The sequence below is a fragment of the Triticum aestivum genome, chromosome 7A, assembly GCF_018294505.1.
Source record: "Triticum aestivum cultivar Chinese Spring chromosome 7A, IWGSC CS RefSeq v2.1, whole genome shotgun sequence".
Classification (NCBI taxonomy): Eukaryota; Viridiplantae; Streptophyta; class Magnoliopsida; order Poales; family Poaceae; genus Triticum; species Triticum aestivum.
This window is the reverse complement of record NC_057812.1, coordinates 710524430-710548386: the sequence shown is the minus strand read 5'-3', so window position 1 is coordinate 710548386 and position 23957 is coordinate 710524430. Positions and strand designations below refer to the sequence as shown.

The 23957-nt window shown below is 45.1% G+C and overlaps 2 protein-coding genes across 2 annotated transcripts; both read right to left on the bottom strand.

The window, feature by feature from the left end:
- Positions 1-2379: 2379 nt before the first annotated feature.
- Positions 2380-5942, bottom strand: LOC123149572 (proteasome subunit beta type-3). The gene is made up of 7 exons (XM_044569256.1): positions 5723-5942; positions 5451-5632; positions 5238-5345; positions 4092-4181; positions 3112-3196; positions 2791-2885; positions 2380-2576 (listed from the first exon to the last, which is right to left on the bottom strand). Exons 1-7 carry the CDS (start codon positions 5726-5728, stop codon positions 2528-2530), a joined length of 615 nt encoding a protein of 204 aa, XP_044425191.1. The 5' UTR covers positions 5729-5942; the 3' UTR covers positions 2380-2527.
- A 3998-nt stretch (positions 5943-9940) lies between these two features.
- Positions 9941-11131, bottom strand: LOC123153818 (aspartic proteinase CDR1-like). Its single transcript, XM_044572747.1, has one exon. It carries the CDS (start codon positions 11129-11131, stop codon positions 9941-9943), a length of 1191 nt encoding a protein of 396 aa, XP_044428682.1.
- Between the last annotated feature and the right edge of the window lie 12826 nt (positions 11132-23957).

Sequence of the window (23957 nt, the reverse complement as noted above, 5' to 3'; positions counted from 1 at the left end):
TCTTTTAATCTTTTTTTTGATAAAATTCTTTCAACTGATTTGGTTGATTATGTAGATGTCCCTAGTCGTGACAGGTTCAGTATGCAAACGCGTACATGTTTGACATGTTACGCAAATTCTTTAAATCTCAGCCATTATTATTTTGATCAAACGGTGGTAATAATATTAGCACATGTGGATAAACATGATGGCTTGTTTGACTCTTATTTTAAATATAAAATAGATAGGAATTTTGTAGAAAATGAGATGACATGTATCTCAAATCCTATGCGTAGGAATATGAAACGAGATGTCATTTGGTTGATACCAAAGGAATTTTTCCATTGAGTCTAGGCTCATTTTTTATTTTCCTATGAAATGTGGAGGATATGAACCAATCCTACGTAGGAATAGGAATCTATTCCTATGAACCAAAGGGCTCTAAAGGAAAAAAATCCTATAAAAATCCTATCCTTTAAAATTCCTATGAAATTCCTCCAAACCAAAAGAGGCCTCAATCATACTCTAAGAGCATCTCCAATAGATGGTCCAAATGTAAAAATAACTAACTTTTGGACCGTCTGAGCAAAAAATGCTGCTCTAACAGACGGTTCACATGAAAAAAAATTGGACCGCGGCCTCCTTGTTATGTAAAATGCAACACCTCACGATGCAAATATACATCACGAGATGCATCTGGTCCAAAACCAGCCGCCGCCCGCGAACGCCAAACCCCACTTTATTTTCGTTCCCGCCCGCCTGCGACCTCCCGCCCGTCCGCCGCCGCCCCGCCGCACGCCGCCTGCATCAGATCCGACGCCGCCCCGCCGCCCGCCGCTGTTTTCACGCCGCCTCGTCGCCCGCACGCCCCGCAGCTTCGCCCCGCAGCCCGCCGACCGCCGCCCCGCCGCTCCGCCCCGCAACCCGCCGACCGCCGCCCCGCAGCTCCGCCACCGTCCCGCCCGCCGACCGCCGCCCCGCAGCTCCGCCACCCTCCCGCCCGCCGACCGCCGCCCCGCAGCTCTGCCACCGTCCCGCACGCCGTCGCCGCCCCGCCCGGCTCCATCCGCCACCGCCGCCCCGCAGCACCGCCCCGCCCGGCTCCGTCCGCCACCGCCCCGGCCGCACGCCGCTCCCGATGGCGCCGAAGAAGACGTCGAAGGGCAAGTCGGGCTTCTTCGGCATGAGGCAGAAGCCATCCGGCAACTGCGGTGTGGAGTTCTCCGACGCGCGGAAGGCGTTGGTGGATCGGCACGTACCCCTCCACCCACGAGGCCGCGCGTGCCTACGACGTGGCGGTGTGGCGTGCCAAGAGGCCTCGGTCGCACCTCAACTTTCCAGAGATCGAGAGTCGGGCGGTAGCGGAGATGCTTGTACCGCAGGGCATCAACATGAAGGAGATCACGACGAAGAAGAAGAAGATGAAGAAGCCGTCGGTTGTCTTCAGTGCTGGCGAGACCGATGAGGAGGCGATGACGAGGTTTGCTCGGGAGCATCCGGAGTGCGTCCAGGCCGAGCTGGAGTACTACTGGAAGCGTGAGGCGGAGAAGAAGAAGAAGGGGCCGAAGGAGGATGAGGCCGGTCCCTCGACGGTGATCCCCATCGAGTCCTCTTCCGAGGAGGACTGGGCAGACTTCTCAGAAGAGGAGGGGTGCGACGACTCGACAAAGGAGAAGTTCTGGGAGCAATTCCGTAGCTCCAATGAGTAGTTTATCTAGCAGTTTGAATAAGTAGTAGTTGAAGTTGATGTATGAAACTATGTTGAAGTTGATGTTTGAACTATGTTGAATGGACTAGTAGCATGTCATTTTACATCTTCATTTTGGACCATCTATTGGAGTTGCTCTTTTGAACCATCAATTTGAACCATCTGTTGGAGATGAGCTTTTTTCGGAGCTTCAAAACGCACTTTTTGGCTGTCCAAATTTTACATCTCCGGTTTTAGACCACCAAATTTTGGACCATCTATTGGAGATGCTCTAAGAGTTCAGGTTTGTTTCCCAATATCAGTTTCACGATTAACTTGTGTGTACTCGTGCCTACAATCAACACTGGTTTAGATGGATTTGGCAAAGAAGATGATGCCTACACAACTCAACTTCATTCTTGTGATAGAACCCGAGTGGGTATTTCCGGCTCATCTAATGCCTATAAAATTAAACTCAGATCTCAGCAATCTCTTCCTCCTTTCTTTTACCATCCCTGCAAGATTGGAAGCGGAATCCCTCGCTCAGTAATATATTGGTGTCAATCGCACAAAGCACTCGGTGCATGCATATGAGCGTAGTACCCTAACCTTAGAGAAAATGACGATCCCATGTGTTTCGCCGTAGGGTCTGACGGACGACACGACAGAGATGTCTCGCCATTGATATAATATAAAAGCATAGACAGTATAAATAAAAGAAAACAAATGTTCCTTCTACGGACAAATATCATCGATTTTCACAGTACAAGGTCGCTTCGGAACCAGGGCACAACAGGGATATTCAAACAGCAATCGTACAGGCATCGGAAAGCAGCTGACGAACTCTAGGCCATGCATAATCTAGTCCATCCTGCCCTTGAGCACTCGCTCTTGAACTTCGGTCGGTGTCCTGCAAACCCAAAGGACAAGACGTCAAGGAACTAGATCAATAGTCGGTTAACGGGAGTGGCCAAATGGTTTAGACATGGATGCACTACAGCTTCAAGGTTTCTATCCCCTGTTTCCCCTACTGACAATTTGTTTACGTGCAAGGTGAGTACCACATCAGCACTAAAAAGAGTTTGATTCAGAGAGCCGACAAGAGAAATGAGCAGTGAACTTACACAATCAGAACATAGCCTCCCCACCCACTGAGGCAGTCACGGTCAACTGACGACAACAGAGCTTGTGATATGGTCTCGAAGAGTTCCTCAGGTTCCTTTTGCCATGGAAAATAGGATGGGTATCAGGCAACTTGTATCACACAAAATAATAAAGAAAAGTTTGCAAACTAAAGTACATGGCAATGATCGCCGATGAAACAGTATAATATGGCAGGCCCAAAAGAGAAATGTGAAGTTTGATGCATCCCACGATTTCATCTCACAAGAACAAGCAAATAAAGCATGTTGCACTGGCTAAAATTGGCGAATACAAATGCGTACCATGTTTGGTTTGTACATGGATTCACAAGCACCATATAGAGACTCTGAAGCTGTCCCTGAGACAACAAAATCCTTAGCAAGTTCCCTGCATATGAATAAATATATACAATTAGCTAACAAGAATGACTAGACAAGAGTGGAGGGCATCAACTGTTCCTTTTCTAAAGCTGGCAATCATTTTCCCTTCTCACCTCATATGTAATGAAACAAGACCTTTGGTACTTTCATCTATTTTATGGACTACAATACTTAATTATGTTTTCCGCTGGGTATGTCTACGGTTTGTAGATCTCTCATAGTTCACCAACGCCCAGCATATCAATTATATGGGACAGAGATATTGTTTCAATTGTGTGCAAGTGTACTCGAGGGCAGGCCTGGCGCAGTGGTGAAGTCCTCCCCACTTGTGCCAAGAGGTCCTGGGTTCGAACCAGCCTCTCTGCATTGCACTTTGCAGGGGTAAGACTAGGTTCCTATAATCCCTCCCCAGACCCCACCTTGTGTGGGAGCTTCTATGCACTGGGTCTGTCCTTTGTGTGCAAGTGTACTCGTTGGTGAATCAAATGAGCACCATTCTGGGTAGTGATATGCTCTCCCAAAAACAAAATTCCCCAAATGTTTTTAGCTACATTGCTACTTATGTGGGTATACAAATCAAAATCCCCAAATATTCAGGTTTTTTCACTTTGGCGATGGAAGCAAAATCAACTCCCGTCATGGTCATATGAGCCAATTTGTTGATGATTTACTGATTTTCCAGACTCAGGTCACTTTTGGCAAAGTTGACAGACCAATATATAATTTAGAAAATTGTAAAGAGAACATTTTCTTACCCCATGAACCAAACCAGGCATAGTATTCAACAGAGTAAACGGTGGCAATGAGAAGCAGATAATCAAGTAGAATAGCATGTGTGAAATAGATGAAAAAACAATATGTGCAGAAGGCAAAAACGCATACACAAAGGAACTGATACCTACTTTGCACCAATGCAGTCCATGGTACAAATAAATGGCTCGTCGTCCTGTCCAAGTCCAGCAATAATCGGCTGGCAGAAGTATGGCCCAAATCTGGAGTGTGTCATTAGCACACAGAAGTTAGATTAACCTCTCGCCGTTACCAAATCACATATAATGAAGACACATGGTTTTAGATAAGACATAGGTCAATAGTAGTATAGAAAGGCTAAAGACTGAGTACTTTACTGTGTAGGTAGAAACATTACAGAATCATGCTTATCAATCAGAAATTCTGGTTCATATCTAACAGAATTAGCCAGCTAATTACCAGGACTTTCATTGTTGGAAAATGGAAGCTCTGGGCCTATAATTCTAGTTCTAGAAATGTCCAGATTTACTTTATACGCTATCTATAAATTTTATTGATGCTCAGCTAATCAGAAACCCCACTCCTGGATTGTAAATAAGAAAAAGAAACATTTGCATATATTTGAGGTTCACAACTAACATGTTCAAAGTACCCTGCTCAACTCTTTAGTGGAAAAGGACAGAGGCAGGAATCTAAAACGTGCATGTATCGTTGCATATCCAGATGTAGCTCTTAACTACAAGTAGTACTAGTACACCCTCCAAAAGGTCACTGGACTGTAAAATAGTGGATAGTACGTTTGAGCAAATTAGCAAGCTATAAGCCCTGTGAAGATTAATATATTTCTGGCTCTAAATGAACCACTTGATAATCAAGGTAATGGCATCTGATTTGCAGTTGTGTTCTTACTTCTTAGTATACGCCTATATGTTTATATAGGTCGTAAATATTAGACAAACCATAAGCATACTTGCTGCAAATGTCTATGCTGAATCATAAAACTAGCTGCCTCTAATCACTCTTTGGTTTGTATAACTAAGAAGATCTTAAGCCACCTAAGAATAAATGGAGCCTAGAACAAATTGTTGCGCCTATATATTTTACCACTATAACACTAGACAGTTAACATCCTGATTTGCATATTTCTGCACAGTACTAGACCCCCCCAAATTGGCATTCAACTTATATATGCGCGCCATCCGGTTTACTCCACTAGTTTCTCTTCGATTCGTGTTGGGGTTGCACTAGTGTTTAAAACACTCAACTCTTCATATCGTAAAAAAGAAATATAAACTCACCTCTTCTCGTAGAGCATGGAGGAGACGAGGCTGGCGAAGGTCTCTGGCTTCATGTCTCGCTCCTCCCGCAGCTGGTACAGCTTGTGCTTGAACACGAGCCGCTGGTACCTGCGCGCCGACGCCAACAAACAAACAAACAAACAAACAAACAAACCCTAAGAAAGACAAATCGAGCAGAGGCGAGAGGGCGGGGGGATCTGGGGAGCGGCTCACAGCGTCTGGGCGTCGGAGGCGAGGCCGGAGAGGCCGATGTAGAGCTTGCCGTGGATCTTGAAGACCCGCTGGAAGTCGGTGGCGACGGTCTGCAGCTGCACGCCGAGGCGGCGGTCGCTGGCGATGGCGAAGCAGTTCTTCCCCACCATCGCCACCACCGCGGAGCCGTTGTACTCGAAGATCTGCGCGGGGGCGGGGGGAGCGGGCCGTCAGGCGGGCCGGGAATTCGAGATCTGAAAGGAGGCGGCACGGGGGAGGTCAGGGGCACTCACCGACATGGCCGGAGTCGCCGGAACGGGGGCCGCCGAGTTCGATTGGGGGAAGGAGGAGGGGAGGGGGTCGCCGCTGCTGCTGATCGGGGGAAGTGGGCTTATGCGGCTGCGGCCGTGGTGGGCTTCTTGCGGAGCAAGATGAAGAAGAGCCGGTCGGTTCGGTGCCGCCGGACCGGACTCCCCTGCTGCTCGACTCGGGCGCGGCTTGCGACCGATGGACACACCGAGTCACCGAGTCTTTTTTTTTTAAATTCTATATATATAAAAAAACAATCTTTTTTTCGAGTGGCCTGTCTTCTTTTTTATATTACTCTGAAATCCTCTCCCGTGACTGTTATATGATTTCTGAAATCTGACTGTTTATGTTCTAACTAGTTTCGGCCTCCTTTGTTTTACAGGAAATTTACAGGGTAGGATTTTCAAAGACAAAAAATCCTTTGAAGCTTTTGGTCTGTAGTTTTCTTCATAGGAGAGAAATCGATTCCTTCACATTTTAAAGATAAAAAAAGTTAGCCGAGACTTAAATAAATGTACGAAATTTATCCTATCTCTACTCTTATAAAAAAACGAGTTGGTGATGATGGTGTGTCTGCCATCTTGCAATATAGACCGTCCGATTTATATCTGACGGATAGAAATCAAACTATGGCAATTTTGCAAAAAGATATCCGCACCCTTCTCCACATTTACAGATAAGGCCTTCCCTTGTTCATCTTTGTCTCCCACAAGATAAACAACTCGTTTAAATGCTTTTTTATGTTCCGTGCAACGCATGGGCCTATTGCTAGTTTATCAAATGATATCTCTTTCTCCATAGAAATTGAGATGCAATTTTTTTAATAATTTTCTATTCATATGATATTCCTATCCTATGAATCAAAAGAGCACTTCATATGGGCATATGTGTTTTAGACTTCTGAAAAAGCGAAAAAGGTTCTTGTGCTTGGAGTTGAGTCATGTGGATTTTTAAAGACATGTAACGACGTGCTTGGTTCGGTGGAAAAGTCGCGGCTTCCGAATCCAACGCTCGGTATTCAACGTTAGATACCCAGACCATGTAGTAGGTATCAGCGTCTTTCGATATATCGATTCACAAAACGGAAAAATGGTCGGAGCGAAGCTGATATATCGAAACATCAGAAACCGGAGCTTCCCGACCAGAAAGAATATGTACCTGAGTGCGAACCAAACACGTCGTAAGTTTCTTTTAGTCAAGATGTCGCCGGTGCAGTATAAATGTGTATGAGAAAACAACAACTTGGAGAAGACCAGAGCTAAAATCCATAAAATCTCGCAATCAACATATGGTGAGAAGAATGTCATACGGAAACCAATATTCATTGAAAATTTTGTGGAAACCACATTTGAAAATTTTGAAAAAAATCTAAAAAAGTAGGGGATGTTAAGAGGGTGCTGTCTTATTGATACGCAAAATTTCAAGTTGAAACACATTATGAGATATGAGCTATAAAAAAGATAAATTCAGCCCTGAATAATGACATTACTGTTCGACACTATTCAACGCTGATTTTATCTTTTTCATAGGACACATCTCGTAATGTGTTTCAACTTGACATTTTGTGTGGCAATAAAACATCATCCTCTTAATATCCCGTATTTTTTCATGTTTTTTTTAAAATTCAAAACATCTCCTTCTCGTGGTTTTCGCCAGTTTCCGTATGGTATTCTCCCCATATGGTGATGGTGTATGGATAGTAAGTTTCCACACATCCATGTTCATGGTTAGTTCTTTGGTGATACTTCAGTCCTTTAGATCTCTTTTTATAGACTCCTCCCATGTCAAGTTCGTTCTACTCCGACCTCTCTTGACATTCGGTAGGCTTTAGCCATTCGCTACGCACAAAGACTTCTGGAGGCCAGCGTTGAATATGCCCAAACTATCTCAAACAATGTTGCACAAGCTTCTCTTTAATCGGTGCTACCCCAAGTCTATCTCGTATATCATCATTTCCGATCCGGTCCTTCCTTGTTTAGCCACACATTCATCTCAACGTACACATGTGCATCTCCGACAAACCTAACTATTGAACATGTCGCATTTTGGTCGGACAACACTCAGCGTCATAAACATTGTAGGTCAAATCGCCCTCCTATAGAACCTGCCTTTTAGCTTTATGATACACTCTTGTCACAGAGAACTCCAAAAGCTTGGCGCCACTTCATCCATTCGAATTTTATTTGATGATTCACATCTTCATCGATATCCCTATCCTTCTGCAGTATACCACAATATCGAAAGGTGTCCTTCTAAGACACCACCTACCCATCAAGGCTAACATCCTCCTTCTCATGCCTAGTTGTATTGAAACCACATCTCATCTACTCGGTTTTAGTTCTACTAACTCAAAGACCTTTCGATTCCAAGATTTATCTTCATAGCTCTAACTTCCTATTAACCTCATGTACTCGACACGAGAACTGTTTTGAACATTCTTCTAAAATTAAACAAGTAGATACTAGGTCCACAATTAATTATCAGCAAATGCACTTTTGATTTCATCATTTGCACTAAGCAGTAAGCATTGCAACAAAGTTATCATCTGTTCTAAAATAAGTGTCTCAACTTTGTACTAATTTTAGTACAAAAGTTCAGAGTACAAAGTTCTACTAAAGTTCAGACACTTATTTTGGGACAGAGGATTTTGTAACATCAGTTGCATTCCTCTGATTTCAGTCAGCAGATTAGAATCGTCAGGTGAGCTTGAAAAGTTGAAAGAATGGTCGGAACAATCCATAAGAGAAGACAACGAGTGGATGGATCCTTTTGAAGCTTGATTACTTTGTTTAGAAGAAATATCAAATATCTGACATGGAGATACAATCCCCGCATTGCATGAGTGAAGGTGTCCACATTCAGTACAGCAACCGGACTCTTGATCATGACAGCTTATAACGTGTCAAAATGACAACCATTTTCCTCTTGGGCGATGCTAGGCGCCGGCGCGCCGGCCGAAAGTTTCATCCGGTCGCACCCCTGCCCTTGGATGCGAGCCCGCGTGGCCATTGGATGCAGCAAAAAAAAAAGAAAAAAACGATTCGTCCCGGGCTTCGTCTACCTCGGGCTAGATATGCAGCTCCCGCTCGGCATCCTCGTCGCTGCGCCTCTAGTCCCCTCTAGTGGCCGTCCTAGTCGCCGGTCCCGACACTCGCCGTTCGTCCTCGTTCACTAGTCCCCATCCTCGACAGCTGGCTGTCCTAGTCGCCAATCCCTATCCTCGTCGGTCGTCTTCGTCGTCGTCTCGACCTATGCAACAGCCGCACCTGCCGTTGCAGCTCTCAATGGCGACCGGGGTAGCTCCGTCGCCGCCCCTCGCCGTTGATGCTCACTGCAGACAACGACGACGGCCACCCGGTCAGTCGACGCCACTGAAACCGTCGCAAATCCCCTGTGTTGCAAACGCTGGAAAAAAAGCTTCGACCCCTGGATGGAAAAGCTTCAACCCCTATATGGAAAAGCTTCAATCGGCACTGCGAATTAGGGGGAGATGCAACCGCTCGCGCAAAATGCTTCAACCTTAGATTGAAAAGGTTTCAACCAGATGATAGAGAGAGCTTCAATCAATTGCCATGGATGCAGCTCCGCCTTGCAACCAACGGTCGCCAATGGTAGCAGCCCTCCCGCTACCAACGGTTTCCGGCATGACCACCGTTGCAAAACCAGAAGACAGTTGCAGCAAAAAAATAAGGCTGCTTCCAGCAAAATTAAAATACGGTGGTAGCAAAATTTGGTCTAGTCCAGCAAATCAAAAGGTGATGGTAGCAAAAAATGTGTCTGGTTCCAGCAAAAATAGACACTGGTTCCAACAAAAAAATAGAGAGGGAAAAACGCATTGCATGCGCCGTTGTCACCATGGTCACCATCGAGGGCGGAAAAGCCGGTTCCAGCAAACCGTGACAATGGTTCCAGCAAATTGCCAGGCTGATTGCAACATTTCATCAATCTTGCGATGGTCGCTTCCAGCAAACGTGGCCCGCTCTGGCAAATTGCAACACCGGTGCAACAAATCCGCCGGTCGCTGGTAGCTTTTCCATTGCCGGTTGTAGCAAAAAAGTGCATTGTCGGCGGCGGCAGCCGCGATCTCCCCGTCGCCAGATGCAGCATATCCGATGGCCGGTTGTAGCATAAATGGTCGATGGTTGTAGCACAGCCAAGCGGGGAGGATCTAGGCGGGCGCCATGACCACGGCGAGAGGAGGACTAGGCGGATGTGGTGCATGACCATGGCGTGGAGGAGGATTTGGGGAGGGGGGATAGGCAGAGGGGGCATGATGGATGCGCTCGCCCGACAAGCTCCTGACGCTGTGACAGCGTCAGGAGCTTGTCGGGCGACGGCGCCCGCGGGAGCTTGATCCGCCGGCTCAGCTCCTTCACCATTGGGTCCAGCAGCGCCTTGGCGAGGAACGTCAGCGTGGTGCCGGAGTCGACGATGACGTGGCGGTGCCCGTCCGGCGCCACGAAGATCGCGTTCCTGATCTTTACGGACTGGAGGTCGACGGTGTAGTATGTGTCCACTAGGGATGGGATCAGTGGCGTGGTCACCGCGCCTGGCTCTTCCACCGTGGCGCGGGCACCGAAGTTGAGCGCGGAGGAGGCGTTCACGGAGTAGGGCACGAGGCAGTAGGAGAACCTCCGGCCGCCGAGCGATTTGTGGGCGCCTAGCTGGGTGACGAGGGAGAGGGCGCCGCCACCAAGGCCCACCACGCCGTCCGCTTCAAAAGTGCCGGCCGTGGCCGTGGAGCAGCCGAAGTTCACGGTGGCCACGCGCTTCCTCCGGCCCCGATGGCCGCGGGCGGTGCCGGGGACGTGGGCGAAGGTGAAGGTCTCGGTGGAGATGAGGCCGCTCGTCCTGGAGCCGTCTCCGTAGGAGTAGATGTACTTGCAGTTGGAGCCGAGGGTGCAGGTGGTGCCGTCGGGGATAGCACGGCATGCGCGGGACTTGCAGCCCACGAGGCCGAACGTCGTCGAGTTGTCAGGGTCGAACACGACGACGCTCGGAGGATGGACAGGTGCGGCGCCGGTGCTGTTCCTGCAGTTGAACCAGATGAGGTCGCTGCCGGTGTCGGCGATGGCGAGCATCCGTGTGGGTGGAGTGCCGATGCCCACGGCCATCAGGTACTCGAACGACCTGTGGACGGCGTCGGACACGGTGGCGTCGTCGATGGCGCGGGCGCGTGCCGTCGACCGCCGCACGGCCGCCAGCACGCGGCCGTGGGCGGTGAGCGATGGGTCGTGGAACGGCGATCCGACGGAGTCCCGGTGCATGAACTCCACGCTAAACCCGTCGGCGCCGCGGCTGCCAACGTACTGTTGCGCCGGGCACGCACAGAGCTGTGCCGCCAGGACGACGCCGACGAGCAGGAGACCGCGTGGTATGACTGTCCCCGGCATTGTGTCCTACTCCCTCAACTCCCAAGGATCTGCTCTACATCTGCTGGGTGCTGCAGCTATGGAGATCGCGGGGTATTTATTGATTTCCAGATAAAAGATCGATGATGACGATTAAGTTAATTACCTGCCAATCTTGTACAGTACTACTGTACATACAAGGAGATATCCATAGTTGATTTGATTGCTTGGTATTGCGGGGTATTAATTAACTGCCAAGAAACGCTTAATGGAACAATCTCTATGCAACGAGCTTTGCTATATCTTCTCATGAATTGCCATGTGCCTTGCATTCCAGATTGCCCAGATTGTTACCCCAATTCTCATGAACACTGCAGGTAACGGTGGGTGTTTACCAACCGGTATTAAATGTTTGGGGGTTTTGGTTTTGTTTTTGTTTTTGTTTTTTCTTTAATTTTGTGTTTTTCATTTAATTCTTTTTCGTTTGCTGGTATTTTACGATACTACATATTGTACACGTTATGCATATATATATACACACACACACACACACATCTAGGCTATTCTGTTACGCGTAACAGAATATTATTTTGTTACCCTTCTTGAACTGACGAATTTGAGGGGTTGAACTGATGCTCTCATTTTTGTCGAACTGATTGTCTCTTTTATGAATTGATGCTCTCAGTTTGAACCTGTGTTATTGGGCTAATGGCGTTTTCATCCCTGCGGCGTAGTCGCCACAGCCCCTGTCGCCGTCGAGGAGCTCGAGCTGCTCGCCCTGAGGGCTTTCGTGGGCGCCGAAATGGACCGCCACGACCTGGGCGCGTCCGGCGAGATCGACAAGACGCCGCGCGAGGCCGGCGCGTCGGACATGGAGTTGGAGCCGGCGGCGGCGGAGCCGCCGTGGCGCGAGCAGGTGACGGTCCGTGGGATGGTGGCGGCGCTGCTCATCAGCATGGTGTACACAACGATCGCCATGAAGCTTAGCCTCACCACGGGCTCATCCCCACGCTCAACGTCTCCGCCGCGCTGCTCGCGCCTCGGCTCAAATCAACATGGTCGCATCAGTAGCAGGCACGGGCGAGGTAACATGCTGAATTGCGAGGCATCAAGGGCGCCACGGTCAAATTAAATCCCCGCGGATCTAGCGCGTAGTAGGGAGGAGAAGAGCTCCGAGAAACGCAAGACCAACAGCCGTCTCCAACATGATGGCACCGTCGACTTGCAAGGAAGGAGGGATGCAGGTAGGAAGTGATGGAGTGCAGTGATTGTGGCGTCTATCTCCTCATCCACCGCCATCGACTGCCCCTCCGTGACTCAGTGGCCATCCCATCAGGGATGTCGATCTTGTGGGAAGAAGGAGAGAGGCTTGGAAAGGGGAGGGGCAGCAGAGAGTTAGGGATGGGATAGAGGATGCAGCAGACGGCGGCTTCTCGCGGCTGTCGGCCGAACCCCTTGCAAGAAAGCAGTGGCACACCGCAGTGCTGTGCGGACAAATGCGACCAAGAGACGGTGGGTGGGGATGAAATCGGAGCCGAGAGTGCATCGGCGACAGCCAGAGGCAGGCTAAGACGATGACTGGTGGGTGCGGGTAGCGACTAGCGAGGGATGGATCGACGGTGGCCTGCTACCCTTTCTCTCATCCGCTCTCTTTGTTTCTCTGCAAGAACTAAGAAAAGGAAAGAGGAGAAATTGCAGGTGGACAGCGGGCCCCTGCTCAGCCAAGACGTCTGCCAGCAGCATGACAGGCATGTGTGGCTACAAGGTGTGTATGTGTTACTGAATTTAGCTGTTCTTGTCAAGGCCTAGTTCAGGCACAACAGCTTAGACTGTCCTCTCCGTTTATGTCCAGGCCTTCCTCTGCATTGCACTGCTCATTGCTTTCACAAACAGGACTTTACTTTGTATTCCTCTCTGCTATTTTGTCGATTTTGAAGTTCCGGTTTTTTCTTTCCTTGAACTTACCCAAGTTTTTTCCTAGTAAAATGTGCACTCTCTTTTGGAAACAGAGTGTATGAACGTTCACACAGAGAGTAATTGAACTTTTGAGCACTTTTTTTATATAAACATCCTTTTTTTCAAACCCTTGTTTATTAACTTCATGTGGAAGTGCCACATTTTCTTTCGCAGGTGAAACTTTTTTGCTGTGCAGGTTTTGGACTTATCTGTCTTTCTAGTTTGAACTCACCCGATAATTTGAATTGTACTTTTACCATTCGAATTGCATGGCGTTTCCTTTTGCTTGAACTTTTACGATTTGAATTTCTGTCATTTCTTTTATTCCGAACGGACCACCGAAAAGTATTATGTGTTTTTTTCCAACTCTACAAATTTTTCAACTTTGTTCCGGACTTCTCTCATTCCACGACCTGAACTTTTACCATTTGAATTTCCGTGAGGTTTCTTTTTGTTTGAGCTTTTTCCTAAAAACTTATCTGATACGTCATGTTGAACTTACAACTTTTTAAATTGTGAACTTATTATGTTTTTATAATTACAAATCTAGCAAGTAGGAGGAGATTCACCCAACAAATGGGCTAATTACATGGAGCAGCCACATTAATAGCACTTGACCTTATAGAAGTGAAAGTTTTTGGTTTTAAGTCATATTTGTTTTCTTGTCCGAACTTATGGTACCATCATCATCGAACCTATATGGTTCGTGTAGCTGAACTAAAATAAACTTTTTAACCAAATAAATGTGTTATGTTTTTTCTTTGAGCATATATTCCTCAAGTCAATAGACGAACTGACATCGTTTTATTTTTTGAACTTATATGCTATTAATAATTTTTTTTTTATTCTTGCACGCACATCAAGCAGTCATGTATACCTTATCTAAAGAAGTAGCAATCATCTCATCATATACAGAAATTTTTTCACACACATAATACATGTACATTAATAACATATACACCACATCGACTGCACATTTTCATACATGAATGACATATACAACACACCGACTACACATTTTCCTGCTATATATTAGAAGCCTCTTCAGATTTAAAGGTTTGTAACGGGCATAATAAATTAACCAAAAACCGAATTATGAAGGTCAAAGTTCTTGAATTACAGACCAAAAAACAAGCAAACAAAGGATAAATAGAGGATTGCCAGGGTCTAAGAGAGATCAATTGCAATACACTTTCACTCCATTTTTCACTCAGTAATAGCATGACTGAATAAGAAGTTCAAAATTGGTGCAGTAGCACTTTCACTCCATTTTTCCTTTCAGTATCATTGGACACGAGCTCCTTGAGAAAGCTTGCACGGTCATTAGCACATTGGTCCTGCAATTGTGTCGACGTGGAGAAGGAGCCTCCAAGTCAGCCCACAATTGGGTAACTTCTCTGCACTACAACAAATCAAAAGCAGTAAATGTACACATTTTGGACATACAAGCATAATGGAAATTTGTAGAAATAACATGGTGTATCCTGATACAAAGTACTGGTGCTTTTGGAATTTTCGAACAGAGAAAAGAATTGCAGGCGGCTCAAGCGTCAAGAGCAGAAGAGCATGGGCTCACCGGGGAAGGAGGTAGACAGACGACAGTGGTTAGCCCAACGCCTGGCTTGCCGACATGCTTCAGTTCGGGCTGGATTCATCAAATATGTCAAGATTATAAGCACTGTAAGAACAACCAAGATTGAGAGAATACACTAAGCACCATGTCTAATTCTTATGTTAGTGGTTGGTCCAATAAAATTACGAGGTAAATGCTTCCATAGAAGTAACAAGATGCAAGCTTAGTTCTTAGGTTACAATTTTGTAAATACTAGTACTGCTGCCAGCATTTAGAAATACTATTGAACTTGAACTTGTGGTCTATCGAGATCTAAACTGATTGTGTTACAAGCACTAACACAAAATCTAATGAAACCAGTATAAGTACATGTTAGAAAGATAATCAAGTTCAGGTATATTAATTGGGATAAGTTCAACAAGAAACTTCTAAAACATTTGTATTAAAAAGATGTGTACTACATAACATCTGGTGAGGAGGACCAGACTATTGAGAAATTAAGTACTTTTAACTTGTTCTAATCTAGAGTAGCCTGGAAAGAAACAACATATGTGTTGCATCAGTTTATGCACTAATACATCATTAGTTCATAACCAAAAGTATGGATTTCACATCCTGGAAACCTTTGCAATTGACATGGGGATGCTTCCATATGCACCTTCGATCATGCACCAAGACATTTCATTTTATGTTTTTTTATAGTAGAACAAATACTATTTTTTATGCCAAGTAAGTTTAAACAGAACAGAAGTGGGGGTTCATTCGTAAGAATAGAAAAGAACACATGCTTCTTTTTATCCATACAGGCATAACACCTGTTTGTGCTACAGGAAGAACATGGGAACAAGGAGGAAATTGGACTTGTAGTTGTTAAGTAGGTGAACTTAAAAGCATACAAAACATACACTGAAGAGCGGGATCCGGCCGGTGACGTTGCGGCGGGCCGTCTCCACACACACGGCCACACCCCACCGCGCCCCAATCTCCACCTCGCGCAAACTGAATGAAATTTATAAATTGAACCGAACTGAAAGAAGAATTTGTACATCATGTGTACATCAAGAAATAAACTTGAGGAGTGCCAACTACTAAACAAAAAGTTTGGTATATTGAGCTCCCTACAGAATCGTTAATCAAATAGATGTACTGTTCGCAAGGTTTTATCAACATGATAAGTAGTAGCAGTACTACTCACTAGTAGAAAACGGAGCTTTAGCGCGCCCTGGTGTTACCAACCGGTACTAAAGGTTTTTTTTTGATTTTTTTGTTGAAAATTTTGGATTTTTTTTGATTTTTTGAATTATTTGATGATTTAGTCTCTAATCACCTCTCTTAACTACTCAAGTGTGGATCACTCATTCCAAATCATCTAACTTCCCGACCGGTCACCCATCCCTCTCACTACTCCAGCCCGAGCACGCTTAACTTTCGGGTTCTATTCTCCTTCGTTTCCGAGTCTGCACTTGTTGTTTTCCTGACAATAGTAAGATGTCAATCTTATTAACCTTCAGGAGTTTAGCTTGAGCATGAAGTCACACATTTCACTGTTTGAATTTGAAACTATTATTCTAAAAAACAGTAATTATTTAGTAACGCTAATATTTCTTGAATAAGTTTGACCATAGTTTGACCACAGTTTGACCATAGTTTGACCAGATTTGACCAAAATTCAAAAAATTGAAATAATTATTTAGTAACACTAATATTCTTGAATAATTATGCAGTAACATTAATACTTCTTGAATAAGTAGTTTGACCAGATTTAACCAATTTTTTTTAAACAAACTGAAATTTGACCATATCTTTTTTTCCTTTTGGAATTTGAGGATTCTAAAAAATTCCAAACAGGTTGTAGGTGTTCTCCATCGGATGCGGATTTTCGTGCTGAATTTTTTGATATATTATACGTTTTTTCCGACATCGTATGCAAAAGTTATAGCCGTTTTACATTTTTCCTACAATTTTTGCAAAACATGTCCAAATTGTAGTTTTTAAATTTTCCTAACTAGTAGATGTAGTAATATAACTACCTCTCGAAGGATTTTATTTTTTGAAGTTTTTATCATTTTCTTTTAATTTTTTCAGAACTGAAATGGCGACACACGGGGGGGGGGGGGGGTAGAGTTTGAAAATTGCCCTATAGTGCCGGTTTGTGTCACAAACCGGTACTATAGGTCAGACCCCTTTAGTACCGGTTCGTGCCACGAACCGGTACTAAAGGTTAGACCTTTAGTACCAGTTCGTGCCACGAACCGGTACTAAAGGTGATCGTGGGGCCCCGGCCTGACGCCAGCCTGCCACCACCCCTTTAGTACCGGTTCGTGCCACGAACCGGTACTAAAGGTTCAACACGAACCGGCATTAATGCAAATCCGTTCGAACCGGCACTAATGGTACCATTAGTACCGGGCCAAAATCAAACCGGCACTAATGTGCTTCACGTTTGACCCTTTTTCTACTAGTGACTCTAGGTGGCAAAGTAGTAGCGGAACAAAAGAAGGCCACCATCAACAGTGAGTACTACCGCGACACCTAAACTATGTGTTGGCCACACTTGCTTTACATAGTACTACAAGATTTTTTTGAAAAAAAGTACTAAAAGATTTGTGAACACGAGAGCATACAGAAGTTGTACTGAGGGAGTAATTGATAAGAAAAAATCGTATGCTAGAACGTAAACCTGGAAAGGGAAAAATAAGAACAAGAGATAAATCTTGAAGGCAAGCGCTTCATGATGGCGTATACTTAAGTTATTATATTTATTTTTTGAACTGGTATTTTTCCAACATTGAACTGATGTATTCTTTTGTAGTTGAACTAGTTTTTCTGTCGATGAAGGGAAAAATGACATAAGCAAGCAGAACCATGCTTTTTAACCTCCTTTAGTGCTTTTTTGGGAGGAACTGAATCCAACAAAACATGTGCAGAACATTTTTCAAAAGCATCTAAGTGCCACAAACCAAAACAACAATGTAAAGCTATGAAAATCACATCTTATACCTGCGAACCACCATGAGATACAAAACCAGCAGCAATGAAAACCACTGATCTTCATTTGTTTTTGTTGGACACGCACTGATCTTCATTTGTTTTTGTTTATTATGAACTGATGTACTGACTGTATATGTTGATGCATATATAAAATGCATATGAAGTGTGTTTTGATGATACAATACATGTTGAAATGCTAGATTAGATCAAATTTGGAAAATTTCACAACCAGAAAATGTGATTTTTCGTAACTTTTTTCTACACAAAGTATGTTCGCCGGCAACATTTGCATCACAAAGAAATTGAAGCAGTAGTAAACATGAACACAGGCAGTGTGTGTGTGAGAGAGAGAGAGAGCACACAAGGGAGAAGATTACCATCCTTGCATCACCGAGTGAAAGCACCTTGGTGGAAGAAAGTTGAAGCCGACAACCATGTACTGCTGCTCGCGACGAACTCGACCTCCCTGATGCCATGGGGTTGGACTGAACACATCTCGACTGTGCATGTAGAGACTACAATTTACACACCCATTGCTCAGATTGCAACACATAGTTACATATTACATTTAGGTGACATCTCTGTACTTAGAAAGTTATTAAAGGTGAACTATAGCAAATGTTTATAGTCCAAGTGTCCATATAAAGATTATCTTTTTACTTAAAAAGTTATCCGCAAATTCTCTAGTGGACCTATCATTATTGTCAAAAATAATCAACATGAATGATCTCCACCAGTCACCAATTTACTCAAACCATCCACACTCATATGAGCTTTCCATTCAAGATTTCTTGTCCTATCTTCTTCTAAACAAATTGAGAACTTGAACCACATATTTTTGGAAGCTATACTGAAATGCTAGCACATATACTACTTTAGAGTAAGTAGCTTTCAAACAAAACATAATTGGAAGTTGCAAGAATTTGAATAGGAGGCAGTCCAACTCAGCTGCATGCATAAGGTCTTCAGAGCATCAGAACAAGTATAGTCAGCTGCAAGCATAAGGTCAACCAGAGTATCAGAATAAGTATAGTCAGCTTCAAACAAATTTTGAGAGATTGAGGAAGTACAGGGGGGATGCCGAACCTGGAACAGGAGCTAACAGCCGAACCGAATATAGGGGCGGAGCACGGGGGTGGCCTACACGTGATTCATTGAGCGACCGGAGGTGGAGCTAGAAGTTGGATTGCAAAACCATGGAAAAGCTCGATTCCGTCAAGCACAGACAGGTGAGTGAAGCCGGGAGCGGACGGTCGGTGACGGGACTTGAGCTCAGAGGGCCGCACGAGGCACGTCATGCTGCACAAGGTAGGAGGCAGTGGTCGCGGTGCCTCCCTCAGAGATGGTTGACGCGCGAGATTTATGTCATGTCTTGAGCCTCGAGTGCCTCGCGCCGGGCTAGGCCGCTATGCTTCACCGGTAGGAGGTGAGGTGCGGGAGAGGGCGCGAGCGTCACCGAGACTGATAGGAGGAAGCGGGGGCGTGACTCAGGTAGGTGGCGTGTTTGGGCGCCGGGGACGGCAGGATCGAAGGCGCGCTGGGGATTAGGGAAGGAGGTGGCTGAAATCGTGGTGGCGGCGGGGGGAGGTGACGGGAGGCGCGTTGGTCGGGGGAGAGGTGAGCAGAGGTATGACCGCAAGGGGAAGGTGGCCGGAGGTGTGGCTGCCGGGGAGAGGTGACCAGAGGCACGGCCGCAGGGGGAAGGTGGCCGGAGGCGCAGCCGCAGGGGCAAGGTGGCCGGAGGCGCGGCCGCCGGGGGAAGGTGGTAGATGGCGGCGCGGCGGTCGGAGGAAGGTGGGCACGATGGTACTCGGGGTCAGGGTGGGTTGACCCGATCCAGATTCATTTTTTGTTCGCATACCGGTGGAGAAAAACGCAGCCCATCCTATGTAGGGCGCCAGGGTAACAGAATATTATTCTGTTACTAGTAACGGAATAGTCCAGCCCTATATATATAGGACAACACTATTCTGAATAGTCCAGCCCAGAATTAGAATAGTTATTTGGATCACATCCAGCCCTATAAGGGCCCAACAGCTCCCTCCCGAACTTCCTGAACTTGCAGAAAAAAAAAGAAATGCCCCACGCCCACCACTTCCCCTCCCCGATCCAGCGACCCCCCACCCCCCAGGGCAACCGCCGCCGCCCTGGCTCCGGCGCGCGGCCATCCCGGCCCCCACGACTGTCCTCCGCCGCCGGCGAGCCCCTACGGATGTCCTCCGCCACGGCCACCACGCACATTCGCCAGCCGCCGCGCTCCAGCCACCTTCTCCCACCAGCGCAGCCTCCCACCATCTTCCACGGCCACCGCGCCTCCCCAGGACCTCCACTCGCCGCCGACGCAGTTCCCCGTCGCCTCCGTCCACTGCCGCCGCTGTGGATCCCCGTCTTCACCGCGGCTCCCCAACACCACCACCCGAGCAACCGGTGCGGTCCAGGATCCCGCGCCGCCGCCGCCCTCCATGGACGCGGATCCGGTAACCAAAGCCGTCCACGGGTGCGGATCCGCCCAGGGCCGGCGAGCCCCACCCTCCCAATCCTCCTATCTGCCTCCCCCTGCACCGTGCTCTCCTTCCCAGGCGTGCGTCTGGCGTGAACTTCCTGCTACGCCACCGCGACCTTCCCTCCCTTCCGGCGCGGCCTGCCCTTTGGTCCGGCGTCGCCCTCCTACTCCTCCTCCACAGCTCCATCCCCATCCTCCCTCCCCCGAACAACTTCCTCCTGCCTACTCACTCCATCTTCCTCCTTCTCTCTTCTCCCCACTTCCTCCTCCCATCTCGTCTGATGGTCAATTTTTTTTCCAGAAAAATTGATCCTGTTGCTCCCTGTAATGTTCAAAGCTTCGTGATTTCTTTGGGATTTGCTACATTGTAATTTGACTAGAGGTTTGCATATGTTCAGATGAGAGGTTGCACACACAAAAAGGGAAAATTTTGGGTGTAGAAATTGACACTAGTTTTACCCTGACTTGTGTTTCTTATTTTGTTTATGTGAGAAAACAAAATTGTGTTTTAGAAGTTCATTTATTATTTCCCCAAAAGTTCATATATTACTACCTATATGCATTTTGACATTTCACAACATCAACATTAGAATTTTGAAGAAAAAATCGTGTAGAAGTTCATGTACAAAAATTAATGAACCTCCCTACGCCGATGGGACGTGACTCACACCCACAACTCCGTCTGCACTGCTCCTAAGCACCTCCACCAGCGTAATTTGTGTACTAGAGTGTTGTGCATACTACGAATTGGTGTATTGTGTACGTGTATTCTTGTGTGTAATTTTTTTCTTTTCAAAAGCATGTGAAGTTCATGTTTCAAGAAAATTCGAAGTTCAGAGGTATAACATATAGATGAATTTCATCCAAAAAAAGAATTGCCTAGGACATTTCACCGAGAACAAAAAATGCATAAAAAGTGTCACACGAAAAATAAAAAAGTCACAATAATATACAATATATTAAGTTCTTAGAAACTAGAGAATTCTTTTTTAGTAACTTTAGTTGTTTCTTAAAAAAGGGACTCTAAGAAGTTCAGATTTAGAAAACTAAGCAGTTCAAGGTGAAAACAACGGGAAGTTCAACTAGTACAGGAAATGCGTTTTAGATAGGAATATAAGAATAGAAAATAAAAGGCTTATAAAGTTTGTTGCAAGAAGTTCACGTGCTCCTCATGGTGAAGTTCAAGATCTCTAGTGCGGGACGTCCAACCTTTAATTACATGTAAAAATCAGGCGAAAAACGACGTTGTTTTTTCCATTTTTAAAACTACTCTCAAACGACAAAAAATTGGAACATCTGTCTATATGAAAAAGATGCTCCTATTCATAAGCTTTCCAATGGTATATTATATGTTACATTCCGATGTACAGTTTAAAAGTTTCATGTATACCAATTAAAACACATTTTCGTGTAATGAAAAATATATTTTGAACCGTCACAAGTATGAAAAAATGATAAACGCGGGAAAGTTGTGTGTTTTCAACAGCTTTTCATTGATATATCATTTTCTCAATTCTGATAAGTGGTTGGGGAGTTACGGGTAAAAAATAACACGTGAAAAATAGAGTGAAGTTCAAAAAGAACTGATCCAGAAGTTCAATCTCTTCACGAAGTGCTTTTTCAGAGACTCTGTTATTTCGATGAAGGCAGAACGCATGATCTTAGAAGTTCAGATCGATAACTGCCAGAAGTTCACGTAGTACACGGTGTGCATTTTGTATTAAAAAAGAATGAAAATGCAAAGCCTAAAGTTTTCTTGCTAGAAGTTCAAGTGCTCGGCCAGAGAAAGTTCAAAAATTCTTGTGATAGGGGTGAAAACAACACAGAAGTTCAACTACTGCAAACGAAAATACGTCACAGAAGTTCAACGTGAAAACAGCAGGAAGTTCACCTACTACACTGAATGAATTCAGATGAAAAACTTTCAAAATCGCCGCGAGTATGAAAAAATGATCAACACGGGAAAGTTGCGTGTTTACAACAGCTTTCCATCGGTATATCACCCGCTCAATTCCCGTGAGTGAGATGGAGAGCTACGAGCAGTGGATGAAGATCTACGAGCAAAAAAATCACGTGAAAAACAGAGTGAAGTTCAGGTACACGCGCCGAGAAGTTCAGGTTCTTCACGCGGTGCATTTTCGAAGAATCTGTTTCGCGATATAGGCAGAACGCATGATCCCGCCGTTTTCGAAATTACTTGAAAATGGTGATATAGGAATCAGAGAAAACCATCAACATGAAAAAGTTTTGCATTTTCCGTAGCTTTTCAGCGGTATACTATTTGCCCCATTCCGATAAAGTTTGTAGAAATTACGGTGAAAATACGTTTTTCACCATTTTCGAAACTGACTTAAAATCATAAAGAATTGGGAGAAACAATACATACCAAAAAGTTTCGTATCTGTTCAAGCTTTCCAACGCCATATCATTTGCTGCATTCGGACGAACGATTAAAAAATTAGCTCGAAAATACGAACTCGATAGGACTTGGACCATTTTCTAAATTATTCTTAAACCATTCAAAATTAGAAAAAAACTTTAAAGATGAAAAAGTAGTGCATTTTCATAAGCTTTCCAACGCCGTATCATATGCCTCCATTGGATTAGCCATTTAGAAATGACATTGAAAAAACGAACTCAGCTGTTCGGTTTACGAAAATTTACGTTTCTTCAAATTACTCTTTAACTATAGGAAATTAGAGAAAACTTTCAACATGTGGAAGGAGCGGTTTTGTAGCAGCTTTCCAACACCATATTATATGCCTCATTCCGATAAACGGTTTAGAAATGCGATCGAAAATACGATTCACATTTTTTGTGTGAAGAAAAAACGGTTTTCAAAACTGCTCTTAAACCGCTTATATTTTGTCAATAATTTAAGTTGGGTCATGATACTGATGTCCATAGCTTTCCAACGATATATGGCAAGCCCCATTTGAGCAATGTTGGCGGAAGTTCAACCTAGTTCACAGGGAAGTTCAACGTACTACTAGCGGGGCAGGTCAGGTTGTGATCAGAATATTATTCTGATCCCGTGATCAGAATATCATCGAATGTCTCGCACCACCATATTCACACATACACATGCATGTACGTATATATATACAATTTCTCCTACATGGAGGCATTAGTGTGGTAGCGGGTAATGGAAATCTCCTCTAGGATCTATGACTTGGTCGAGCAAAAATCCCGCTATTTCCTCTACAATTGGTCGTACGCGATCCATTGGTAGGAGCTTCTGCGGCACCTCATTGAACTGTTATGAAGGAGATCGATATGCATGTATTAGTTGTGTGACTAGATATCGATAATGATGTAAAAATTGTGTATAGTGTGTTCTGGCAAACGTACCTATATCTGTCTATCAGATGTGCTCCTTTCGGACGTCATCATGCGAATATTCTCGCAAACGTAGTATGCACATAAATCATTCCCTGGCTCCTGCTTAATGGCCTGTACGAGAATAGAGTACAATTAGATAATAATTAATCAAGCCTGATAATTAATATTATTGAAACTATAGAATCAAAGAGATTGCATGGTAGCTAGCTATAGTACTACTTAATTAATTACCGTGGGTCGATACCAATACAGTTTATCTCTGAACGGGCCTGGAACGTCTTCGATGAACTTTTGCCAAGCCCTGCCGGCCCGCCGGAAAGAAAATGAATAAAAGAGTTATTAATTAGTTGATATCAGGACATATATATATAATGAGATTGAAATTACCTGTTGACTATCCCCTTCACGATTGAGTACTCTTTAGCTTCTTTAAGAAGTGAGTCCAGTACTTCAACTTTTCCTTCTTTAACTTTAATGTCTACCAAGATCCAGTGGAACCTGCA